At 35.4% G+C, this 23,538-nt stretch overlaps 2 protein-coding genes across 2 annotated transcripts; both read right to left on the bottom strand.

The window, feature by feature from the left end:
- Positions 1–2,381: 2,381 nt before the first annotated feature.
- Positions 2,382–7,350, bottom strand: LOC120344601 (uncharacterized). Its single transcript, XM_039413899.2, has 3 exons — positions 6,885–7,350; positions 5,918–6,079; positions 2,382–5,404 (listed from the first exon to the last, which is right to left on the bottom strand). Exons 1-3 carry the CDS (start codon positions 6,902–6,904, stop codon positions 4,780–4,782), a joined length of 807 nt encoding a protein of 268 aa, XP_039269833.2. The 5' UTR covers positions 6,905–7,350; the 3' UTR covers positions 2,382–4,779.
- Positions 7,351–8,431: 1,081 nt separating this feature from the next.
- On the bottom strand, positions 8,432–22,999 carry LOC120348558 (uncharacterized). The gene is made up of 15 exons (XM_078116606.1): positions 22,853–22,999; positions 21,587–21,626; positions 21,025–21,091; positions 20,152–20,237; positions 19,325–19,423; positions 18,451–18,523; positions 17,883–17,986; positions 17,088–17,201; positions 16,588–16,689; positions 15,662–15,751; positions 14,901–15,101; positions 13,527–13,667; positions 13,040–13,143; positions 11,981–12,184; positions 8,432–11,156 (listed from the first exon to the last, which is right to left on the bottom strand). The coding sequence occupies exons 1-15, from the start codon at positions 22,927–22,929 to the stop codon at positions 10,454–10,456; spliced, it is 2,205 nt and encodes a 734-aa protein (XP_077972732.1). The 5' UTR covers positions 22,930–22,999; the 3' UTR covers positions 8,432–10,453.
- Positions 23,000–23,538: the final 539 nt, after the last annotated feature.

Here is a 23,538-nt window from a genome sequence, read left to right as displayed (position 1 = left end):
TGTCGCTTCATTGCTGGCTTAAAAAAGCCACATCGTGTGATACCACGACTGGGAAAAAAGGTCACAGAGTTTACCTGGAGCAGGAGAGAAAGCCTACAATGACGGCAGAAGCTCGAAAAATATTAACTTCGCATTAACCCGTTCGTATTTGTCATACTTTGTAAGTTGCGAGAGAAAAATTCAAACAGAATTTCGCCCTTCCCCCAACCCCGTGGTAAATATCAATTTTTCCGGTTATATGCAATTAAAATTCCACGCGCGCCAATGGCTAATCAACAAACAGACGCCCTTCATACACCCCCGTTTTTAAACTACATTTTATTTCGTCGATTGGAGATTTATATGCCATTTAAATTTCCCTTGTCATAAAACATCACATGCGTTTCACTGACTTCATTCATAGCTCCAAATTTCGAAAGTGTCCTGATATCACTACTAACTTTGAAAAAGAAAACATAAACAAACCTTTAAAAATTGAATATTCACCAACTTGCCTCAATTATGGAATATAAACCCGGTGGTATTTATCATGATCTGTAAAATTTGAGAGAAATTCAAACATAACTTGGCTCTTTTAACCCCCGTAGTAAATACCAATTTCGCCAGTTGAAAAATACTATATGCCTATTAACTCCCGCGAGTCATAGAGCCGCCAATGAGCTTTTATATTCGCGACTGATGTTTCCCTGTCAACGGTCTAACAAACAGACACTGCCCCTCATACACCCCCGTTTTTGGAATGTATTTTTCTTCGCCGATAGGAGATTTATATGCCATTTGAATTTCCGATGTCATAAAAACATCCCCTGACTTTTACTGAGTTCATTCATAGCTTTTAAATTCCAACAATGTCCTTATATCACTAATAGCTTTGGGAGTGCAAACATAAACAAAGCTTTAAAAAAGAAAAAAATATTCACCAACTTTCACCCAATTATGGAATATGAACTCCGCATTAATTCGTTTGTTCGTGTCATAATTTGTAAGATTCGAGAGAAATCCAAATAGGCCTTTTCCACACCCCCGTAGTAAATAACAATTTTGCCGGTTGAAAAATACTATATGCCTGTTTAACTTACATGTGTAATGGAGCCGTCAATGATTTTTTATATTCGCGACTGATGTTTCCCTATCAACGGTTCAACAAACAGACACTGCCCTCCATACACCCCCATTTTTTAATGTATTTTTCTTCGCCGATTGGAGATTTATGTGCCATTTAAATTTCCGATTTATTAAACATTACCTGGATTTCATTGACTTCATTTATAGCTTTTAATCCCAACAGTGTCCCGATAGTACTACTGACTTTGGAAAAGAAAACACTTGAACCTTTAAAAAATAAAAGCGATATTCAAAAACTTTTTCTCAATTATACAATATAAACTTCGAATTACCTATCAACTTCCACGAGTCATAAGGCCGTCAATGAGTTTTTATATTCGCGACTGATGCTTCCCTGTCAACGGTCCAACAAACAGACACTGCCCCTCATACACCCCCGTTTTTGGAATGTATTCCAATTTCGCCGATTGGAGATTTATATGCCATATATTTTCCCTTGTTATAATACATCACATGGCTTTGATCGACTTCGGGATATACTTTGGGAAAGCAAACATGAACAAACCTTTAAAAATTGAAGATTATATTCACGACTTATTTCTTTTTCTCAGTTATTCCCAACATATGGCATATTATGTAAACATCGTATTTGACTTCAAATTGCATTTAATTCAAGCAAAAGCATTTCTTAATACGAATACACTTCAAATTATCCGACAAAATGTTAATTGTAAAATATATTAACTAAACTGAAATTCAGACTTCAGAAGCAATTGAAAGGGCAGTTGAAATGACGATCAGAAACAACTAAATTTTAAAGTGGAGCATCTGCAAGAATAATATAGCGCGTCCATAAAGTAAATTTTTTAAAAATGTAATGGGAATTTATCGATATCATATATTGTTTAGGCCAGTGATCACCAAAGTGTGGGTCGCGACCCCAGGTGCGGTCGCCTTAAATATTTATGGGGTCGCAGAGTGTCCGGCAATGTTTTCTTCTGTTATTATTTTATTGTGTGTGTGATGTCTTGGATATTACCAAATTGTCAGTAGACAAAAATATTACTGTTTATTTCAAATTAAACGTCAGTATAACACAGTTTTAACTATAGGCTACATTTCACACGAATAATAAGCATGCACCCAAGAGGCAATTACGAGAAAGTAATTATGACATGTTGATCACAAATGGGTTCGTGTGGAAAAGAATGAGCTGATTGATACACAACAGTGTGCAGTCTACACTTCACTAGGCCGACTAGCGATATTCTGAATTAGAGTGATATCTCTATAATAAGACTATTATGTAACGACAATAATTTAAATTTTAAAGTAAACAGTTGTTATGTTTTCACTGAAATGGACTATGACCGTTGCGTTTGCTTTATTGTTTGCTAAGTTTCACAAATAGCTGATTAAACATCAAAGAATGGGTCATGTGATCAATCTTTATTTAAAGCTTGGTTTAACATTACGGTTTAACCGAAATAAAGTGCCAACCGAAATGCGTTGTTGGTCAAAAAGTTCTATCGATAAGAAGCTTAAGCTACCTTATGCCACAATCTCAAAAGCTCTGCGAAGAGAAGCAATCGGGTAAATGAGTGATCAGTTTTTATTGGTTTTTGGGGGCGCCAATGCTCATCATACGTCATAATTTTTTGAAATGGGGTCGCGTCTTGAAAAGTTTGAAGACCACTGGTTTAGGCCATCACAGATGTATGGAATGAAGTAAAAATACTTGAACAATTGCTGAATAAAAAACAACAGACCTGGTTAAGATATATTGAGAACTGACTTTATAACAAAATTGAAATTGTAATGGAACTTTATGGACAATTACGACGAGAATACCAGGATCATATGTTTAAACAATTGTTTTACATTGTCATACATGACAAATACCCTAATTGATTGAAATTATTCGAATATTCATTTAATTTTCCTTATTATTTTCTCGTTGATAAAACATTCGTTATTTCACAAAGATGCAGTTAGATAAGACAGATTTTGTATATGCATGAGATGACATGACATTATGCTAGACAAATAAACCGGACGGAAATTTAAAATAATTTATCATTACAAAGTAACGTTTGTAACAATTTACAACTAATTTGTGTTAAAATGTACAAAGAACACAATTGTATAAGATCAATATGAAGAAGGGAATTTAAAAGCAGAACAGTGCAAGAAATTTACGATTTGGTCAAAATTTGAAGATAGATAATGCAGTGATATCACTGGTGCAAACAAATTAACGATACTGGATTAAAATTTGAAGGTAAATAGGCACAATATTATTAAAACTCATAGCAATACAGTAAATAAAATAATTCATTTTTGTTACTAGTAATTCATAACACACTATTAATAATACTAAGCAATACATTACGTTTTTTATTTAGAAAACAGCTTGTGTTTTGGAATGGCTGACCAGTTGCTTTGTGTCCCAGATTCATAAACTTCAGAAATTTTCATTTTAGTCACAATCAAGTTTGAAAACAGCCTATTATTGCCCTACAAAAAGCACTTGCAAAATTGACTTCAAAGCAGAATATACATGATTCAAACTTGGTCTGGACTTGGGCTAATGATATTACAATTTTTTCAGTAACACAAGCAGTGCAAAAATTCAAAGAAAACTACATCACATAAATTGAATAAAACCATGATTTAATATCAACTTAGCAGAAATATAAATGTTCACAATTATCCGGAAAATTAAAAAAGACAACTTACGGTAGTTACAGTTTAATGTATTGGTCAGTCATGAGTCAAGGCTTCAGTACCAGTTCAAGCCAACTATGGAAATAGTTTATAATAATATAGGAATTACCGTTCATATTACTGAACCATTTAGATCAGGGGTTCCCAAACCGCGGCCCGCATAACGATTTAAAATGGCCCGCCGAGCTTGAGTGAAATAGTGTGGAAGTTAGTGCAACAGATTTTGTTTCACCTTTTTGCATTCTAGATAGCGCCAAGTGTTATGCCATTATCACACTTTAAGCACGTGTTTTTATCGCAACAATTCAATTAAAGCGTTATCTCAGTTATTCGTACCGGTATTATGATTACATAGGGCAGTAATTTAGTTATGAACTATAAAAGCTTAGACATGCCACGCACTTTCGGGCGCTACACTCTTCCGGCCCGCGAACATCCCTCCGCTTCAAATTTTGGCCCGCGGTCAATTAAGTTTGGGAACCCCTGATTTAGATGAATCCATAATAGTAAAATTATAAATATAGAAGTCAGGCAGTGTATGCAACTTCATGTACTAAATGGGCAGTGAATTATCTATTTTGATTTCACAAACAGATAAAGAAACGTATAGAAAGATTTTTCAAATTGCCCTTGTATGGAGCAATTACATTAGTGATAAAAATTCAGTAAAACCTAATTATTTCACTTATGGAAAAATTATTTTATCCCTAAACAAATAAGCGTGCTCCCGAAGTATGTGAACCAAGATGGGGAGAACTAGAAGGTAGTATATGAACCAGTTTAGGGTTAGGCCCTAATTTTCCCTATCTTAGTTCTATTACGAGTTCGACTTCTAGCCAAGTGAGTGACTCCCGTAGTAATTGTACTTGAAACTATGGCCCAACCCTAACCAGGTACACATACTACATTCTGGTGTCCGCCATCTTGGTTCACATATCTTGGAAGTACCCAAATAAGTTCTTTCACTTTGGATCTCTGGACCTATTACTACAATTCTTGTCCTACATAAATGTCTCCTTCAATCTCATCATCGAAATCATCAAATTTTAATTCGGAGAATTTTTGATCAATGCCAGAAAGATTGCTATCTTGATTATAAGCTGAAGCCCGAGGCCTCTGAGTGAGAATTGGGGAAGCTGTTTGCGAAACAAACTCCTGCCCATAACTTCTAACTGCAGAACCCAATGAACTCCCAACAGAGCCAATGAAAGCACTTCCAGGTGACATGATGCCAGAATCCGGTGTTCGGTCATTAGACGAAGCACATCCCGGCAATTCATCAAGCTCTGGCCATTTTGATGGACTTCCTTCTGATGCAGTGTGATAACTTTCGTTAGTCGATGAATCATTATCAATAACCAATAACTGGTTATTTTCAGAATTTTTTCCATTAATTGAAAATTTGTAGCCTTCCACACAATCTTCTTTCGATCTTTTTAACCAAACTTTCAACTCACATGTTTCTTGTATTGAAGGCTCAAGATACGATACCTCAATAGGATCAAAGATTTCATAATTAGCAAAGCGAATGGTATTCCAATTCATAGTAACAGGTTTAGTTCCCACAGAAAACCCCTTTGCTTCAATCTCTATAGTAATCGTATCTTCCAGTCTGCCAAAAATATAAAACAATGTTGAGAAATTTTTTTCTCAGTTCGGCCATTGTTTAAAAAATATAGAAATTTATCAATTCTCCTTAATGTTATAGGTTATTACTTTTAAAAATTAAAGATAGAGGACGTGCTACGCCATGTGATTAAGCCACCGTATCAGGTTTTCTCTTCTCCAGGATAAATATGTGAATCCTATCCTATCTAAAGTCAAAAAGAAGCTCTACATGGGTATACAACAACAGTTGTATATGATTCGCTATGTTCCATAATATAAATGCTTAGCTTAAGGAATCAAATAGAATTTGATTTTGAACTTTGAAAAATTGTCATTTTGAGCAAATAAATTTGCACAGCAAAATTTCTGAATTTCGTATAAAAACACCATATCATTGTCTCTCATTACATTTCTTGCATTAATAACAATTTTGAAATATGTTTAATACGCATTTACTCCTGCATGTTCCAAAAGTGACATATTATAACTAATGCAATTTGAGTATTTCATCGCTTACCCCAAGTTGAATTCTCGAAATCCACCCCACTGTAAATTATGTTCACGTAAGGATTCCAACAATTTTTCTTCAAATTCACCATGGAATGCTGCTACATACACTTTGAATGGAGTAGGTGGTTGAAGTTTTTCATATGTCAGAGTCCAAAATATTCGTTCGGGCCTAATAAAAAGATTCAAATATAGCAAAAATGGTATAGATAGATAAATAATAGATTATACAGACATGGCAAGATAGCACATAAATATTCATTTAGTGAATAGTTAGATAATGACTGCCAGAAACCAGTACCATTTGGTATGATTTGATTTCAACCAACTGGCAGGCTGATGGAAATAGAGTCAACAAGGCAGCGCTGTCACTTGCTCATTGACATAGTAAATATTCTATTCAGTCATGCCCCAATTATTTCTATTTTGACAGACTAAAACAAACAACTAGGAAATTCCAGGAAATTGACATAACAAACCAGGTAATCGTAATGAGATTTAAGGGGTGTTTCGCGTAGGTTGGTTGGTCGCCGTAGGTTGGTTCACATAAACGCTGGTCTGTTACGGCTTCCTCCACAAACACTGTTTCTACCACTAATTTTCTTCATACAGGCAGCAGTTTAGAATATGTTCACGTGACAGCAAAAAATCATCTTTTTACAGCATTCAGGCATTGGTGGTGGTGTGGCACATCATGCTAAGTGATAATACACTCGCCACTGCACCTCTGATTCCCTTGGGTGGGTTCGCAGATTCGAATCCCATGCGGTATACTGTGATAGTTTTGTTTCAAAGAGATTGCTGGACTCGGAGATCGAGGTTGACTAAGGACTTTACGCCAACTGTGCTTCTCGTCTTGTCGACTTTCCTCTCCCCCAAGATACATAGGTAAATCCTATTGGTTCGACCAAACTGAGCTATAACCATATCTGTATAGGCCTGAGCCACTACTTGATTAGTATAATCTTTATACAAACCTTCCATTATTGTCTCCCATTTCAAAAAGATTTTTCCACTTTTACGTCTTAAATTAAAAACTGAAAATAACTGTTCAGAAGTTTAGGTTAAGAAAATTAAATAATCTGGCATATATTTGATAGGTATCTTTCCTAGGTCTAGTATAGTTTAGTACCACAAGTACTTCCAGTGGGCGTAGCACAACGAATTTTGCATATGTTTTTCCTAACCCCCACCTGCTGACCTGACTATGCCATCCAAAAATTACGTCACTACGACGTCACCACCACGTCATAGGGCTTGCCAAAGTATAATTAAGATCGCCCGAAATGGCATATGCGCCGCCAATAACGAACTCGCTAATGCCGGCGATCTCTCTCCTATCGTGATCGTTGTGGCGAGAAAACGAGAGGAATAGCTTGCACGATTTTGGGTGATCTGGTGATCGTCTGCGCGTTTGATACGACCATCCGCATACTTTGGTGGGCCTTATTATGCCACTGTGACGTCGAAATGTCGTAATTTTTCGGTTACGTAGTTAGGTGAGGGTTAGGATTGACATATGCAAAAATTGTTGCGCCAGGCCAACTAAAAGTACCTACATGTGGTACTAAACTATACCAGACCCTCTTTCTTTTCTGCCTTTATCAGGAGATGCTGTCTAATCCATTGAGTGTTTGAAAGTTTATTAAATTTGCAATTTTAATACATATAGAAATAGGTTGTGTTACAATGTTCAGGTGTTAGCAAACTTCTGAGCAGTTACCCTACGAGAGTTATCTTACTGCAGTACTGAAGCACCGTCACATACCGGTAACTGGCGAATCCTGCTTACAAGTTAATCTCATGCCAGTAAGGACGTACAATATCCGAATCACACATAAAGATGTTGCTGACACCGTATTCATTAAGTCCCTAACAACACTTAGCGTTAAATAATCCTTCCGCACGAAAGACGGAATTGTAATTGAAGGCCATTTACCAAGTTTGAATTTCGCGGCGTCACATCATGACCTTTAACCTTAATTACGTCGTATGCGTGACGCAATTTTTAAGTTCAATCTAGATTTCGTTTAATTCGTGATTTTTCATAAATCAAAATTCCGATATAGTAATATAAATATTTCCGGTATGACATATTTTGATGAGATAGTTGTCGCGGCGTGGCTTACCTAAAAAAACTAGCTAATCCCATTCCCGACATGGAATGGTAACCGGACGAGAGGCTGTGGTTCATCATATGGTTAAGCAGTCTTCGATACAGACGATAAGACGTCTTAACCATATGGCAAACCACGGCCTCTCGTCCGGTATGGAGGAAGTCATAACCGACCGGTTACAGCAACCACCCAGCGACCGAGATGAGTCCAGCAATTCTCACGCACATGACCATCCCTGCGTGGGATTCGAACCTGCGAACACACGCAGAGTAATCAGAGGTGCGGTGGCAAGTGTATTCCTAACGCTTAGCATGATGAGCCAATCCACCATGTGAGTAACCCTCTTTAAAATAAACATATAAACTCACTCCAATAATATGATTGAATTATATATTATATTGTAGTCATGTAGTGCACACATCATAAGGAATAATTGAACTCATAGAATATACACAAACGTATAAAGTATTTTTACAATTTTGATTCCATCTCATTGGCGTTGGAATCTATTTGGTGAGTGACCCAAATCAAGAAGATCGCTTTGACAATATATTATTTTGTTGATAACCCGGTAGATTAATATATTCACTTCAATTATTGTTTTAAAATGCACAGTACAAATTTTGACCCCTGTATGCATTATAGCTCCAAGGCACCTGGGCGCTCCAGAAACGTGTATACCAATATGATGGAGGTAACTAATTTTTTTCACCTATTTTACATTTTCGCCTAAGTTGTGTAAAGGGACGGAAGCCTATGGGCAGGGGGTATATTTACTTGGCTAACACAGACAGTCCTGAACTCTTAAGAGAACTAAAATGAGGAAAATCGGAATTTCATTATCACAAGAAAATCTGTAAAAAAAAGTTTTTTGTTGATGACAAAAACACTATTATGTACAAATTACAGATTGTATTGAAAATTATATATGAAAAATCTAAAACATAAATAAGTACAAGCAGTTATTGAAGAATTATGAAAAGATTGAATATTCAGATGTTCCATTTTAGCATGCAACATTGGTTTGCTAGTTTATATTTATATGAAAATAACATATGAAATTTGAGCTTATGACATGTAAAAGGCTTCAAGGAGCATCTGTGAATACTATTTGGTTGTTCTCGATTTCTCTATATTTTAGTATTTTTTTTTTTTTCACAACCTGAACTTTCGAATGTGTAATATAATTATTATGTTGATGAATATTTGCAATAAAAAAATGCTGATGTATATGGATCAATGCTCTTTATATCAATCGAAATTATAGGCCAAAGTCCTGTCAAAAACATGTTTTCCAAGATTCTAAAATCACAGTATTTTCTGCAAAATTCACAAATATACGATGGCCTACGGATTGATCTCATAATCAAATCCTGTACCCCTCACCTTACTCAGAGTGTAATAAATTTAGTGAATCAATAGGATTCAAGTCCTTACCAATAGTAGAAGACTCTCACATATTGTGAGATATCAATAGAAGTTGGTAGTGAATTTGTTCAGTGCAAAAGTTGTGAATAAGTTTCGCAACAAAGTTCATTATTTGTGGGAAATTTTACAGAATGGAATATTGATAAGAATATTTTAAAATTAAAATGATAACATGATAAAGCCAGAAAAAAATATTTATTAATTTAAAAATCTATCATAATTGTGATGAATAATATACCATTTAAAATTATTCAATCAAAATCTAAGGCATTTGATGAAAACAAATAATATAGATATTTAAACATTTCGTAAAATCAAAATATTTTTTCGATGTCTGGTATTTGCAATACATAACTTTTTTTTATAGACCAATAAAATTCCTAGTATTTATATAATCAAAATTTCAAGTTTTAATAAATGGAACATATTATGTTTATAAAAAGCTACCTTAACAAAGGAATTAATTTAGTGAATATATATTAGAAACTACCAAGAACCATATACAATAATTAAATATGCAAAAACAATGTTGATGAAATTTTGACTCAAACTAACGCCTACCCCTTCCACACACATTATTATTTTGAGCTCGACAGCCAGAGAATATTGTCATTTCCATTTTAGTACGTGACAAATTTGACATTAATAAACAACAGCTACAAATTGTTATATTCAGTAGTTCTTACACTACTAGTAAAAACATACAATAACCTCACTTTCGCTACATGAAATGGAAAAAAAAGAATATGTAAACCAGTTTGTAGGTTAGCTGTTGGAATTAGGTGGACAAAATTTAAATTCCTGAATTACCGAATTATCACACCACGAACATAAGATGGCATAAGGCACTTTGAGTTATAAGTCTAATTTTCAGTTGCCTGGGGAGATGTTTAAAAAAATACAAATACATGTGGATATATGCTAAAAAGTCTGGTCAGTGGTCTGTATATCTAAATTCCTAGTTGCACATGCTTCAATGTGCAGATGGAAGCATCTAATATCTAGCTATTAGAAAACCCTTTCTCATCACACATCATGGAGTCACGATCTTCCTTTGCGATTGTCTCAACTCGGGTAGAATTTGGGGTGCTTTGGGCTAATGGGGACAAAGAAAAACTTTGACTTTCGTTGGAGAGACTAGCGAAACCGCCATCATCTTCACTTATAGTAGCTTCTGATTTTGGTACAGTAGCAATACTTGCATCATCCACATCGTAATCCGTAACCATTATATCATCACCATCCTCTTGTTGTACCGGTGGTTGCTCATTCTCCATTGATGGATGGCTGAATTCTTCATGAATTGGAAGATTGGGTGCAGATGGTGATTGGGTAACTGATTCATATCCTGATGAGGCTTGACTTATTTGGTGGTGAAAACCTCTGCCACATGTTGGATTGTTGATCGAAAGTCCAGTTGAACTATCGTGTGCGTTAACAACTACATTAGGAGCAAGTGCTTCATAGAGCCATTCCATATAAAAGTGCTTTTGTATAACCTGATACGTAGCATGATTTTGGCAATGCATGGCCATGATTTCGTATTCAATGGGTGAATCGTCCACTTCCTGGCATTTCATGATTTTGAATTGATAGGACTCTGTGAACCTTGAACCCCACTTCTCCACTAGGTTTGGGCGTTGATTATTGGCATGAATTTGGACGCCTTCGCAATTCATGCGGAGTTGTAAATTGTAGTTGTATCTAAGTAGAAACAAACAAATTACTCAAGATAAAATAAATCCAACTAGAAAAATGCTATGCCGATGATAAATAAAGCACAACCAGGTCAGCGAAATGATTTCATTTGTCAACGTTTGAATTTCTATTCTGAAAAACTTCATCAGGGCATGATACGGAAAACACACTATCGTTTAGCTAGCTTGTGCTTTATTTATCATCGACATGAATATACCTGGTTGCAATCATACGCTTGAAAAATACTAGTTCTCAACTCAGATTATTTGGGATACTTTGGCTAACGGTTGAACCATTTGACTAAACAACGTTGGAATCGCAGATTACTTATCTTTGGCTTAATTCGCCTCCCCCAACCTCACCCAGGATGTATAAATTGGATTCATAATTTGAGAGGAAAAATTCTGATTCTTCCAAATAAAAAAAAGTTCTTAAAACATCTCTAGATATCATTGGCTACTTGTATATAGCCCTGTTCAGAGCAAAAGGCACGACAAAGCATCATACAAATTTACCATCTCACAGATCAGATTTCCTTTGTAACATAGGATCAGTGGTTCCCAAACTGTTTGTCTGTGCTGTGCCAAATTATCAGGAAAAAACTCAAGACGCGATTCTTTGAAACACCAAAAAATAGACTCAAATTCCCCTGAACTCGGTTCAGAATATATATAAACTGCATTTTGTGGGATTGCAACAATTAGTATCTACATTAACTGACAATAAAAGCATGAAACCTAATGTAGAACAGCTGGAACTAGTCCCTGGAGCAGTGTAAGGGCGATTATCTTCTTAATTGAACTTATATTAAATATATAATTAAATCCCACCTGATTGCAAATCCTTCTGGATCAATCACGGTGTCTCTTTCGCTAAGATATTGCCTGTTGTCTGCCTTAGCGTGAGGACAATCTTCAAATATCAACCAGTGTAAGAAGCGAGTTTCCTGGTTTCTGGGTTGTCGAACGTAAGCCGCAGAATAGTAATGTCTTTGCATGTTTTGAAACTGGGTCTCATCTGCTACAATGCTGTAACTGTGATAAAAAGAGTTCTATAGCTTGGTGGTTGACAAAAATGTTATGTCATATGATGTTTGCCTTAAAACAACTCATTTTTTCAGCTCGGTTTGCAGGTTTGATATAGACAAGAGTACATCATGTTGGTTAGATACCGATTACTATACTCTACCTCATAATGTTCAACTTGTCATATATTCTCATTCCTAACTGTATTATAGGCTGTGGTTAAGTCATCTTGTTATCTATATATCGTTAATTGAATGAAATATGGTAATTTTGTTCATGTTGTCGCGGCCCCAAAATAGTAGAAAGACTTGGAATTCAACTACCATTAGCTACTTGCATTTTATTAGATGCCCATAACTTAACTCAGTGAAGAAGTTTTTTTTTTTGTCACATTGGATCAAAATATTTTTCTGACTTTGATCAAAATATCATTAAGCTCAGCAAGTGTGCATCGTGCTTGTCACTGCATCTCAAAATATCCTGGTGGATAGTTCTGTGGGAGAGGATTGCTGGACTCCTCAACACCGTAGGGTAGTATACTTAACTATTGGTCAGTTTCCTTTTATCATAAACTCCATCTATCGAAAACAAATAGCTAATCAACTATTCTCATACTTGACATAGGATGGTAACTGGACAAACGGTCGTGGTTGGCCAAATGTATTAGCCACCTCATCGGCCTTCCTCTTTTTAGATCAGGGTGGGCAAGGTTTTTGGATTAGGGGCCAATCAAGTAGACCAGATTGAATTACCCAACGAGTCTGATTTGGCCCGCGGGTAAGTTTGCCCTATGTCAGCCTTAGATCCTGTGAATTATTATAAATCTTAATGCAGATTTCTGTTTATGCAATGTTAACAACTCACCCACAAAAATGTTTGCATTCAAAGGTTATAAATCTCTCATTGCCATGATCCAATTTTTGAATGTGATTCTCAAATAGTGTTTGGGAATCTTTTCTCCAGATTACCTGAGAATAGAGCACAAATAATTTTTCATTCACGCAATCTGCATCGTTTCTAAATTGTTTTGAGCATGTCCGAGGTAAAAATATTTTATGTTAAGCTTCTATTATAATCTTAATTTATGTTGAACTTGTAATCTAAATGAATTCAAATATTCAATTCACCTTGGGCATTTGACGGCTGAAATAAATGCATTCAGTCATCTTAGTTTTAGGCTTTGTGAAATCTGTCATTGATAAAATGCTTCTAAGGGCCAAATAAAATGTCACCATGAAGTGGAGATTTAGCCCACGAGTCATGTTTGGATATTCCCTTTTTTCAGTGTAGTTTAAAAATTGGAAATCATCCCGCCATGACATAATAACGCTGTATGATCTAAACTATTCACCTGTACTGGAATCTTTTTGTCAGAATCTGCAGCAGTATAAGTTGTATGAATTGATACCATCACATTTTTTTGGAACAACATTTTGTTTTCCGAGGTGAAGTTTATGATAGGAGAGATAAACATTTTTCCAAGAATGGTAGTCTGTAGACAAAAATACAGTGATCAAAAAGTGACAACTTGGTGATGTGGCGCATCTTGCTAAGCATTAGGAATACGCTCGCCATCGCACCTCTGATTACCATGTGTTGGTTCGCAGGTTCGAATCCCATGCAAAGTTAATTATGTGCGAGAAGATTGCTGGACGAGAGGCTGTGGTTCCGCATATGATTAGTCCATCTTATCGGCCTTCCTATCCCCCAGGATAAATATGTAAATCCTATCCTATCCAAAAAGGTAACACATATCGACTGCTAGTAATAAAGATTTGTTTTGACTCTACCATCAACATGCAAGCGATTCATCATTGAATTTGATTTTTCAAATTCACTCCAGAGGTAAGGAAAGGTGACAAGACGACTTGAAGATATGGTGAACCACAGTATTTTTCAGTAACTAAACCAAGACAGACTTTGCCTCACAGTATTTTATAAGCAACCAAACTGAGTGAAACTTTGGAAAAGTTTGCAACTTTCTCATACCAAACTCACAATTTATTTTGGCGAAAAAGGTCATAACTGACCAGTCTGCAAGTCCATGGCAGGTAATTATCCCCAGCAACTACCAATCAATTTAAAGTTTAATGTCAGAATGTTGCTGTAACGTCGCCAATGCACCACCATGGTGTACATTAGATAAGATGTAAATATTTATACCAGAGAAAAGGAAGCTGATTAGGCGACTTAATCGACCACAGTCTCTCGTCCGGTTTCAGATTTCATGTAGTGTCTGGGATTAGTTAGTCATTTACTTATTTTCTGAAGCATGGACATGATGGTGAAGGAAGTCATAAGCGAACAGCGGTTACGTGAACCCCCCTATGGGGCTGAGGAGTCCAGCAATCCTCTTGCAGATAATTATCTCCGCATGGGATTCGAACCTGCAAAACAACGCAGGGTAGGCCTTAGCTGTGCATTTGCCGTGGTTACCTCACTTGATGGTGCTTGGAGTCTATTTTTATATTAACGAGAGTCTCTGGATTTCCCAAAAATTCCCTGGAAACTTGAACGCTCCCAATATTCAAATTTATTATTGTAAATATTTTGCTTTTATATTTATTTTCAATGGAAAAATAAATTACTGATTACTGTGTAATCAGAGGTGCATTGGCAAGCGAATTCATAACATTTACCACGATGCACCACACTGTCAATTTTTCTGAACATTGCTCTCTTGTTTTTAACTATTGCATATCAATAGTCAAAGATTATATCTCACCGTTATGTCGTACTCCGGTTGCATCCTAATAGTTATAGATTCTTCTGTGGCACCAGGTGCAAAATGTAGCTTACAATAGGGAGAAGATACATTGCAGCCTCGTTCATCCACTGTAAAACTGAACATCTCGATTGGGGACTCGATGATGATTTGTGGAATTTTAACAATTTCAACATCTGAACTCTTTTGTAATGACAATGCCTGAAATGCAATTAAAAAATGAGATTAGAATAGGATAAGATTTTCATATTTATCCAAGGGAAAGAGAGTTAATATGGCAACCCAATAGTATGACAAACTGCATCTCCTCATCTGCTTACCAACATGCCAGATATTTACTCAGTTATATTTGTTTCAGATGCATAGACTTGCTAGTTGAGGAAGGTGGAACCAACTAGCCTGTCAACTATTTTAGTCAGTCAGTCAGTAGTTTATTTTTCACCAAAATGATCAAACACTTGATGCAAACAAAAACTAGGGAAAAACATGAGAATGGCGTTTCATGGTGAAGGATGGCACGAAAAAAACAATAAATGTCCTATCTTTGACGTCGAAGAATCTAACAATCCACTCGCTCATAATGTTCTCCCACAGATTTCATATGAATACTGAGTTATCACAGATGCAATTAAAGCGTGTTCCTATGTGAATATTCGGGCTGTTGACTTTGATGACAGTGTCTGTCTCAATCTAGTTTATACCTACTGGTATATCAAATACAGATTTATATCTGTCACTTTAAATTTATATCAGATGCTCACTTGTGGCTTTGTTGAGATATCTGGTGATGGTGTTTTTGATTTCTTGCTCGTTTCATTCTTTGAGTTATTGTTTTCAACATTCCTTACATCCTGGAATAGGTTTAGAAAATTAGAATATATGATACCGTATTTTCCGACGAATAAGTCTACCCGGTAAATAAGACGAGGCCCGTTTTTAAGCCTGAAAAAATGGGTTTTTGCATATAACCTGCCAATAAGACGGGCAGTGAAAACGCCTCAACATCGGAATTTCAAATTATCATGCAGAGACATTTAAGCGGTCGCCGCGTTTGCGCATTGGTTAAAATAGCCTATAATGATTTTTCTTGTAGCGTGATATTCAATCTATAACAACTAAGAGAATTCAAACTGTCATTCAATTTCAATCTAATTGTGTTCAACCTAACACGCGATTGCATCCACCATATAAGAACATTACCGATCTAAAATAACACGGCAATGATGAGGATGTGGGGATGCTATCTCCGAAGGTATTTTGTATTTTATGGTACAAATAAATTGAATAATAAGGCGACACCAAACAAATTATCATAATCGCCTAATAAGACGACCCAAAGACCCAAAATCAGGCCAAAAATTAGGGGCTAGAAAAGAGACTTATTCGCCGGGAAATACGGTATTTACGATAAGTAAAATTTAATATGATATAGCTTTTGGAAACTGATCAATTATTTCTTGTAAAGACAGTTAAACTACTTAGACCAGTGGTTCGCGAACATTTTAAGCCCCATTTTCAGAATTAGTCAAATCTCGCTCCCCCAACCCACCTCAAAAATACCTAGCAAACAATAAGCTAGAAATAACAGATAATAAGGCGAAAGTATATTTTATTCAAAAATACAACAAACAACATTCTGTCCTAATAAAAATACTTGATACCAATATCTTATATGAATAGAAAATACCTTTGGCACAGTTTTGGAAGAGTCTTCTAGAAAGGCTTTAACTCCATTCTTGTCTTTTCTGAAAGCCTGTTTTGTAACATTTGGCTCTTTATCTCCCGAAAACTATAAAATAGAACATTTGGGTGAAAAATTTCTAACTAAACAAGTTAACACAAACGATAAATTTAAATAAAAACAATTTTATCACTTTTGAATGGAAATTGATTAAGGTTTGCAACCAGGCGCTCTAGAAATATGGGAACCAAGATGACAGACACCGGAACATAGCAGGTGTACCAGGTTAGGCTATAATTTTATTCTAATTTTCCTTATTTTAATTCTATTATGAGTTCGGGGACAAGCCAAGTGACTTCCATAATATTTGTACCTGAAATTCTGAGCTATCCCTAACCTGGTACACAAAATACGTTCCGGTGTCCAACATTTTGGTTCACATACTACAGGAGTACTCTAAAATCTTTGCAGTCAATAGTTTAGATTACATAAATCACCAAAATTACCTTTCTATCTTCAGTTTTACTGTAAGGTGGAGGTTGATCATGAGTAACACTGGATTTTGCTACACTCCTTTGCCCTACCAATGTTGTGTCATCTTCACTCGTGACACCTTCATTCTGTTCGAAAAAACATAAAATTATGTTTGAATTATTTAAGCCTAGAAATAAACAAATGTGTAGCATTGCAGGTGCATGGAAATTTTAGACAGAAACTACCCAATTGATATAGTGTTGAAAATGGTAATTTTCATAGCCATCAGTTTTTTTTTTAAATAATACTGAATAGACAAACAAATGTAATGTGTGCAGAGAAGAGTAAAAGGTTTAGGGTGTTATTCATATTTAAAATATCCAAGATAGTGCTGTATACCCCTGGCCCCCTTTTTGCATGCATAGACTTGATGGTGTGGGAAGTCATAACCACCCAGCAACCTCAGTTACATTAAGCACCCAACAACGACAGGTCCAGCAATTGCCTCACACATAATTATTTCCCACAAGATTTGAACTGGAAAACGCATACAGGGTGCGATGGCAAGTGCATTCTTTAATTGGCATTTAGCACCAACTAATTGCTAATAAGGCTGTGAAACATAGTGGACTGAACTGTTCACCCTTAAAGGTCTTTTCATTCAATGGCCGGTATCTTCCTATACCATCGACAAGCATAAACCAAGGCTTGAACTAAAATAAACTGAACCATGCAATACCCTTGAGCTATTTAACTTAGTAAGATGAATTATTAATTACTCTCTTTCCCAATATAAATACAAACTCATTTCTTAATATCAATATTACCTGTCTCACTTGATAACCAAGGTCTTCATGCTCCTCAAAATTGCCACCCAATTGAAATTCAATCTGTTCCTTGGTTTCATTTTTTTCGTGCGGTAAATGCCCTTCTGTGATTAGATATATTTAATATTACTAGACAATTCTTTTGTTCTAATTTTAAAACCTTCATTTTTGATAAGTCTTGGTCTTAACTCATCATTTTACTATTTTATGGATTGAGAATATTTCATTTTTGTTATAGAAAATATTTTTTGTTGTAAGGAAAATAAACAATGATGAAGGCTTAGCATATTTTGATTCAAGTGTGATAGTAAAAAATAGAAGTGTTGTAGCGCATAGTGCTAGGCATTAGGAATACGCTCACCACCACACCTCTAATTATCCTGCATGGGTTCACAGGTTCGAATCCTGTACGGGAATATGCTTGACTCCTCGCTACCGTAGGGTGAATGAAATAACCGCTTCCCGGGATAAATATGTAAATCTTCTCTATGTTTTCCAAGTGAGCAAACTTTTTCAAATGCTTAAAATCAGACACTTAGGAAGACGTTTTAGAGAATGGCAATAATACCTTTGTCATGCACATCCCCTTCTTTGTCATTATTCCTGTCAGAAGGGTAGTCGTGGTCATGAACATACTGAATCTGTAAATAAATTTTTATTTATTAACTCAAAAAACTGTCATGAAAATATACAGAGATGGGGTACATGCTCAAAAATTTATCGGTCTAAGACACAAGTATAACAGCAGTTTAGTACTACTGCATTATATGAGGACATCAGGCACCAAGTTCTGGTGGGAAAGAATTGGAGTAAGGTCTAAATTGCCAGTTGATATGTTTATTATAATAAATTCTACAAAACATGCAAAGATTTGATTGAGACATACAACTGCAATCTGACAATTCATACACAAGGAGAAATATAACTGGGCTGGGATCAATTATAACAATTTCTTGCAACCGCAGTGGTTCATATGATACTGTTGGCCATTCTAAAAATCAATCTACGAGGTCTATTTTTATTTGAAAATTGAAAGGTAATTAGGATAGGATTTCCATATTTATTCTGGGGAAGAGAAAAGCCGAACAGATAGCTAAATCATATGGCATAGACCAATTTCTCGTCCGGATACTAGTACATATCAGGTATGGGATTATTTAGCCAGGCATTTTTTCTAGATGCATGGACTTATTAGTGGAAGAAGCCATTATGTATGCCACTCTACGGCAGCAAAGAGTCTAGCAATGCTCTTGTACGTGATTATCTCAAATGAGATTCTACGCTGCAAACCCACACAGCGTAATCAGAATTGTGATGGAAAGTGAGCATTGACATAGCAAGTATAATATTTGTTTCAAAACTTTTTCAATATACATGTTTTGAATACCCTAGATTGAGTCGAAAGTTAAAAGTGTTGAAAATATTAAAAATAACACAATCACCTGTGCAATATCATTTTTACTGTAAGGTGGAGGATGGTCACGAGTGGCATCAGTGTTTGCTACACTTCTTTGCCTCAGTAATGTTGCGCCACCTTTGCTCTGTTGGAGAAAATTGAAGTAAAACAGTTATTTTTTCAAAATACATGGCATTAAAGGTGCAGGAAGCTGTAACTGGCCAACTGTTGAATGTTAACCAACATCGAGGAGTCCAGCCATCCTCTCACACAGTATTATCCCCAACAAGATTAAAACCTTATGACCCACTCAAAGTAATCAGATATGGCAAATATATTTCTAAAGCTTAGCGCAATGTGCCAACCGCATAATGTGCCAATCACCAAGATAAACAAACAAGGGGATGTGAAACATAGATGGCTCAACTATTCGCCATTATGACTCTTTTCATTCAGTCTCTGTGATTTTTTAATGCCAACAATGAGCATAAATCTAAGAAATTGGCCAATGCAAGACGTTTCAGATATTCAAATTGGCAAGATGAATTATTTGATGATATGGTTGACTTTGTGCCCTTTCTCCAAAGAAGAACAAGTACAAACTATATTCTAATGACTACCAAGTACCAACCTTTTTAATATTATTGTTAATTTGGTAAATTACTTGATAAATGAGGACCTTTTCAAATAAAACAAGTTAATGTGGTTGCGAATATGTGGTCCCTACTAAAGAATGTTTCTCAAAAAAGCTCTACACAAAAATTGCCCAGAAGTCAGAACGTAAATTAACTTCCCAATGCATGAATAATCCACTCAAAAACATACAGAGTCAAATGTCCCAATGCTGTAAATTAAATCTTACTATTAACTTACGTGGCGATGATAATCTTCATGTCTTGCGATATTGTCGTCACATTGAGATTCATGCTTTTCAGTTTTTCCGTGCTGAAAATCTTTTCCTGTGAGTATATACATCTGGGTGTACTTGAAAATTATTTTACATACTAGTGCGCAGCTCAGATTTTCTCCTTTTTTCTGGGGGCCCAAACACGTCAATGAGAGAGAGTGCACATTTTTGTGGAATTGAGAAAAAACGACTAAAATTGTATCAATAGAAATAGAGCATTGGTGCTTAACTGACAGAGCAAAATGTAATGGTTATCGGGTGGTAATATGAAAAAAACCTCATTTTATTGATAAAAATTGGCCTTGGTATATTCGCCGAGTTGATTTAGTAGCCAGAACATAAAGTATTTCAATTGCTTTGAAAGCAAACTCAACAATAGACAATAGGCTTTTTTTGTCATGCAAGAAATCACAACACAAATTCATAACAAAATTTTTTTTGGGCATTACAGTAACGGATTTCATTGCAATTGACAGGAAGGACCAAACATGGTCATCATCAGTCTATGACACCAACATTTAAAATGAGTCAAAAATAAAAATTGAAATAAAAAAAAACAATAAACACAGAGAGAAACTTAGTCATTTAAAAATTTTACCAACAAGGTAGGGATTGATATAAATCTGCATATATTATTTGAGAGAGAGAAATAAAATAACATGAAAGTCAGGGAAAATTCAATCAAGACACAGTAGTTCTAAAAATAGTTCACCATGTCATTCAGCTCTGCATGTGTACAATTGCAGCGATGAAATTTTTATCTATTGTCATATGCAACATTAAATCGAGCGATCATTTTTATTTAATAAAAGAAAATAAATAAACCTTTGTTACAATACCTTGGTCATTCACGTCGACTTCTTTGTCATCTTTTTTATCAGAAGGGTAATTGTAAATATGGTAACTCTTAATTTGAAAATGTTTCAAATATGAAAAAATGAATGAAAATACTAAATTTCAAATTCATTTATTAATTGAAAAAAGTTCAGAAGTATGTGTACCAGTACCAATATGGAGGTAACTAATTTTGTTCGCCCATTTTACATCAAGTTGTGTAAGTGGACTAAAACCTATGACTTGGCTAACAAAGACAATAATAATAGAACTAAAATAAGGAAAATCGGAATAAAATTATGGCCTGACCCTAACCTGATACACATACTACGGGAGTAACGACAAAACAACATTACTAGGCAACGGCTAGTGCAAGGTATGAAGCTACAATAGTTAGGTATGCCCTGGGCGAAGTAGTGGCGTGGGATTTGAAGACAAGTCTTTAGCTTGCCATGCCAGCATAGTTAAATCCAAGCCATTAACCACTAGGCCACCCATTATAAAATTAAAATTTGATAAAAAAATTATACTGTTATATCAGTTGTGAACAGTCAGTCGTTAACTTACTGTGTTGTGAATGTTTTGCGGTCTGATCATGAACACCAACCTGTGATATACAAAATTGAATTTTTAATGGAAGTAATTAAAATTAATGATATATAATAATTTGGTTGCTAAAAGAAGCTGTAACCTAACAGCCGGAAAGCAAACTACTCACAAGATTCAAACCGACAGATTCATATAGACCAGGGGTGTGCAACCTTTGATGCAGGAGGGTCGCATATAAAAAAAACGGGTGAAACCGCAGGCGGCACCTTTATTTAACATAGGCTTTCTAGTAGTTGCAGGCACAAAAATTTAGGGCATTGTAACTTCATAGGCATAGATAATAATTGGACTCAGGGACAGGTATCACAATGCAAAGGGATTGAAATCATTCGTATGTACATGAGTAAACGAAATTAAAAACTCGCTTCGCGGGCTACCCACAATTCGAGATTGGCACTTCTTCGCAGGCCGTAAAATTTTTGCTTGTGGGCCGCAGGTTACACACCCCTGATATAGGTAATCAGCGTAGTGATGAAAGGCTTGTTCCAAACACTTAGCATAAAGCATCTTTACTAAGGCAGCAAGATCAAGCCTCTGTATGAGTGGCGACCTGGATACCTATTCATTGCAGGGTGGTTCATGTGACTACTTGTTGGTTGCGGCTTATCCCACTAACAAGTGCATGCGTCTCGTATAATGGAATACTAAGTAGTCCCATATCAGACCTGAACTCGTAAACGAACAAGGAGCCATACTTTGCCATGCCCCATGTTAGTTTGCTTGTATTTTTTAATTGTTCTTTTATAATAATGTTCCCTACAGAGATCACATGATATGCCTATGTCCAAAATGTAGATATTAAGTAGCAAATTACGAACTAGTAATGTTTTAACACATACAAAAACAAATGAATGGTATTTGTAATAAAGATTTTTCAGATGAGAAAAATGTAATTAACGCATGGCATTTGTTAAAAAAAGCTGGAAGCGTCACATCTTGCCAAAAATTCAAAATATACAATTCATATGTCAAAAGAAACTACTTACAACTTTACAGGGTGTCCATAAAGTCCCTTTACAATTTCAATTTTGTTATGAAGTCATTTTTCAACATATGTTAACCAAGTTTGTTTTTTAATTAGTAATAGTTTAAGTGTTTACACTTCATACATCCGTGTGAGGGCCAAATCAATATATGGTATCGATAAATTCTCTTTGCAATTTGAAAAAGTGTTAGGACTTTATGGACACTTTATATATTAATAGTGAAATAAAAATTACTTACAATAAAATGAGGCATACAATGATAATCAGTCCAGCAACAAGCAAGGTTGAGTTGGGTAATGAGTTCAGCAACTCCATGGTTATGTTTGTCTCTATTTGTAGGCCTACATTTTAGGATATATACTTGTCTATTACTTGCCTATATCTGAACACTATTTAGATATAATTTTTAGAACTTCATACATGAAAGGCAAAGTACTTTGTTTCTACAAATAAAAAAAGTGAGGGGAGCTATCTATGAAAAATACAATGTAAATAATTCAGCAGTGGTTTCAGTTTGCTGGTTTGGGTATAGTTAAACTCTATGTGTATTTGTATATCATTTTTGTATATTATTTTAAATATTATGACTAATAAAAGCGGTGCTTCAGAAGTACCAATATGTAGGTAACTAATCTTGTTCACCTATTTTAGATCAAGTTGTGAAAGGGACTAAAACCTATGGACAGGGGGATATTCACTTGGCTAACACAGACAGTCCCCAAAATCGTAATAGAACTAAAATGAGAGAAAATCGGAATAAAATTATGGCCTAACCCTAACCTGTTACACATACTACGAGAGCACCATAAAGGCAAGGGAAAATTTGCACAGTGTTTTGATATAACAAAAGTTTTTGTCCCTGTTATACTTTTGCACATTGAGTCTTCTGGGTCGGTAATAACAGTTAACCCTGATTTAATGTTT

The sequence above is a fragment of the Styela clava genome, chromosome 1, assembly GCF_964204865.1.
Source record: "Styela clava chromosome 1, kaStyClav1.hap1.2, whole genome shotgun sequence".
Taxonomy (NCBI): domain Eukaryota; kingdom Metazoa; phylum Chordata; class Ascidiacea; order Stolidobranchia; family Styelidae; genus Styela; species Styela clava.
Note: the sequence above shows the minus strand (reverse complement) of the source record. Positions and strands in the feature narration are given on the sequence as shown.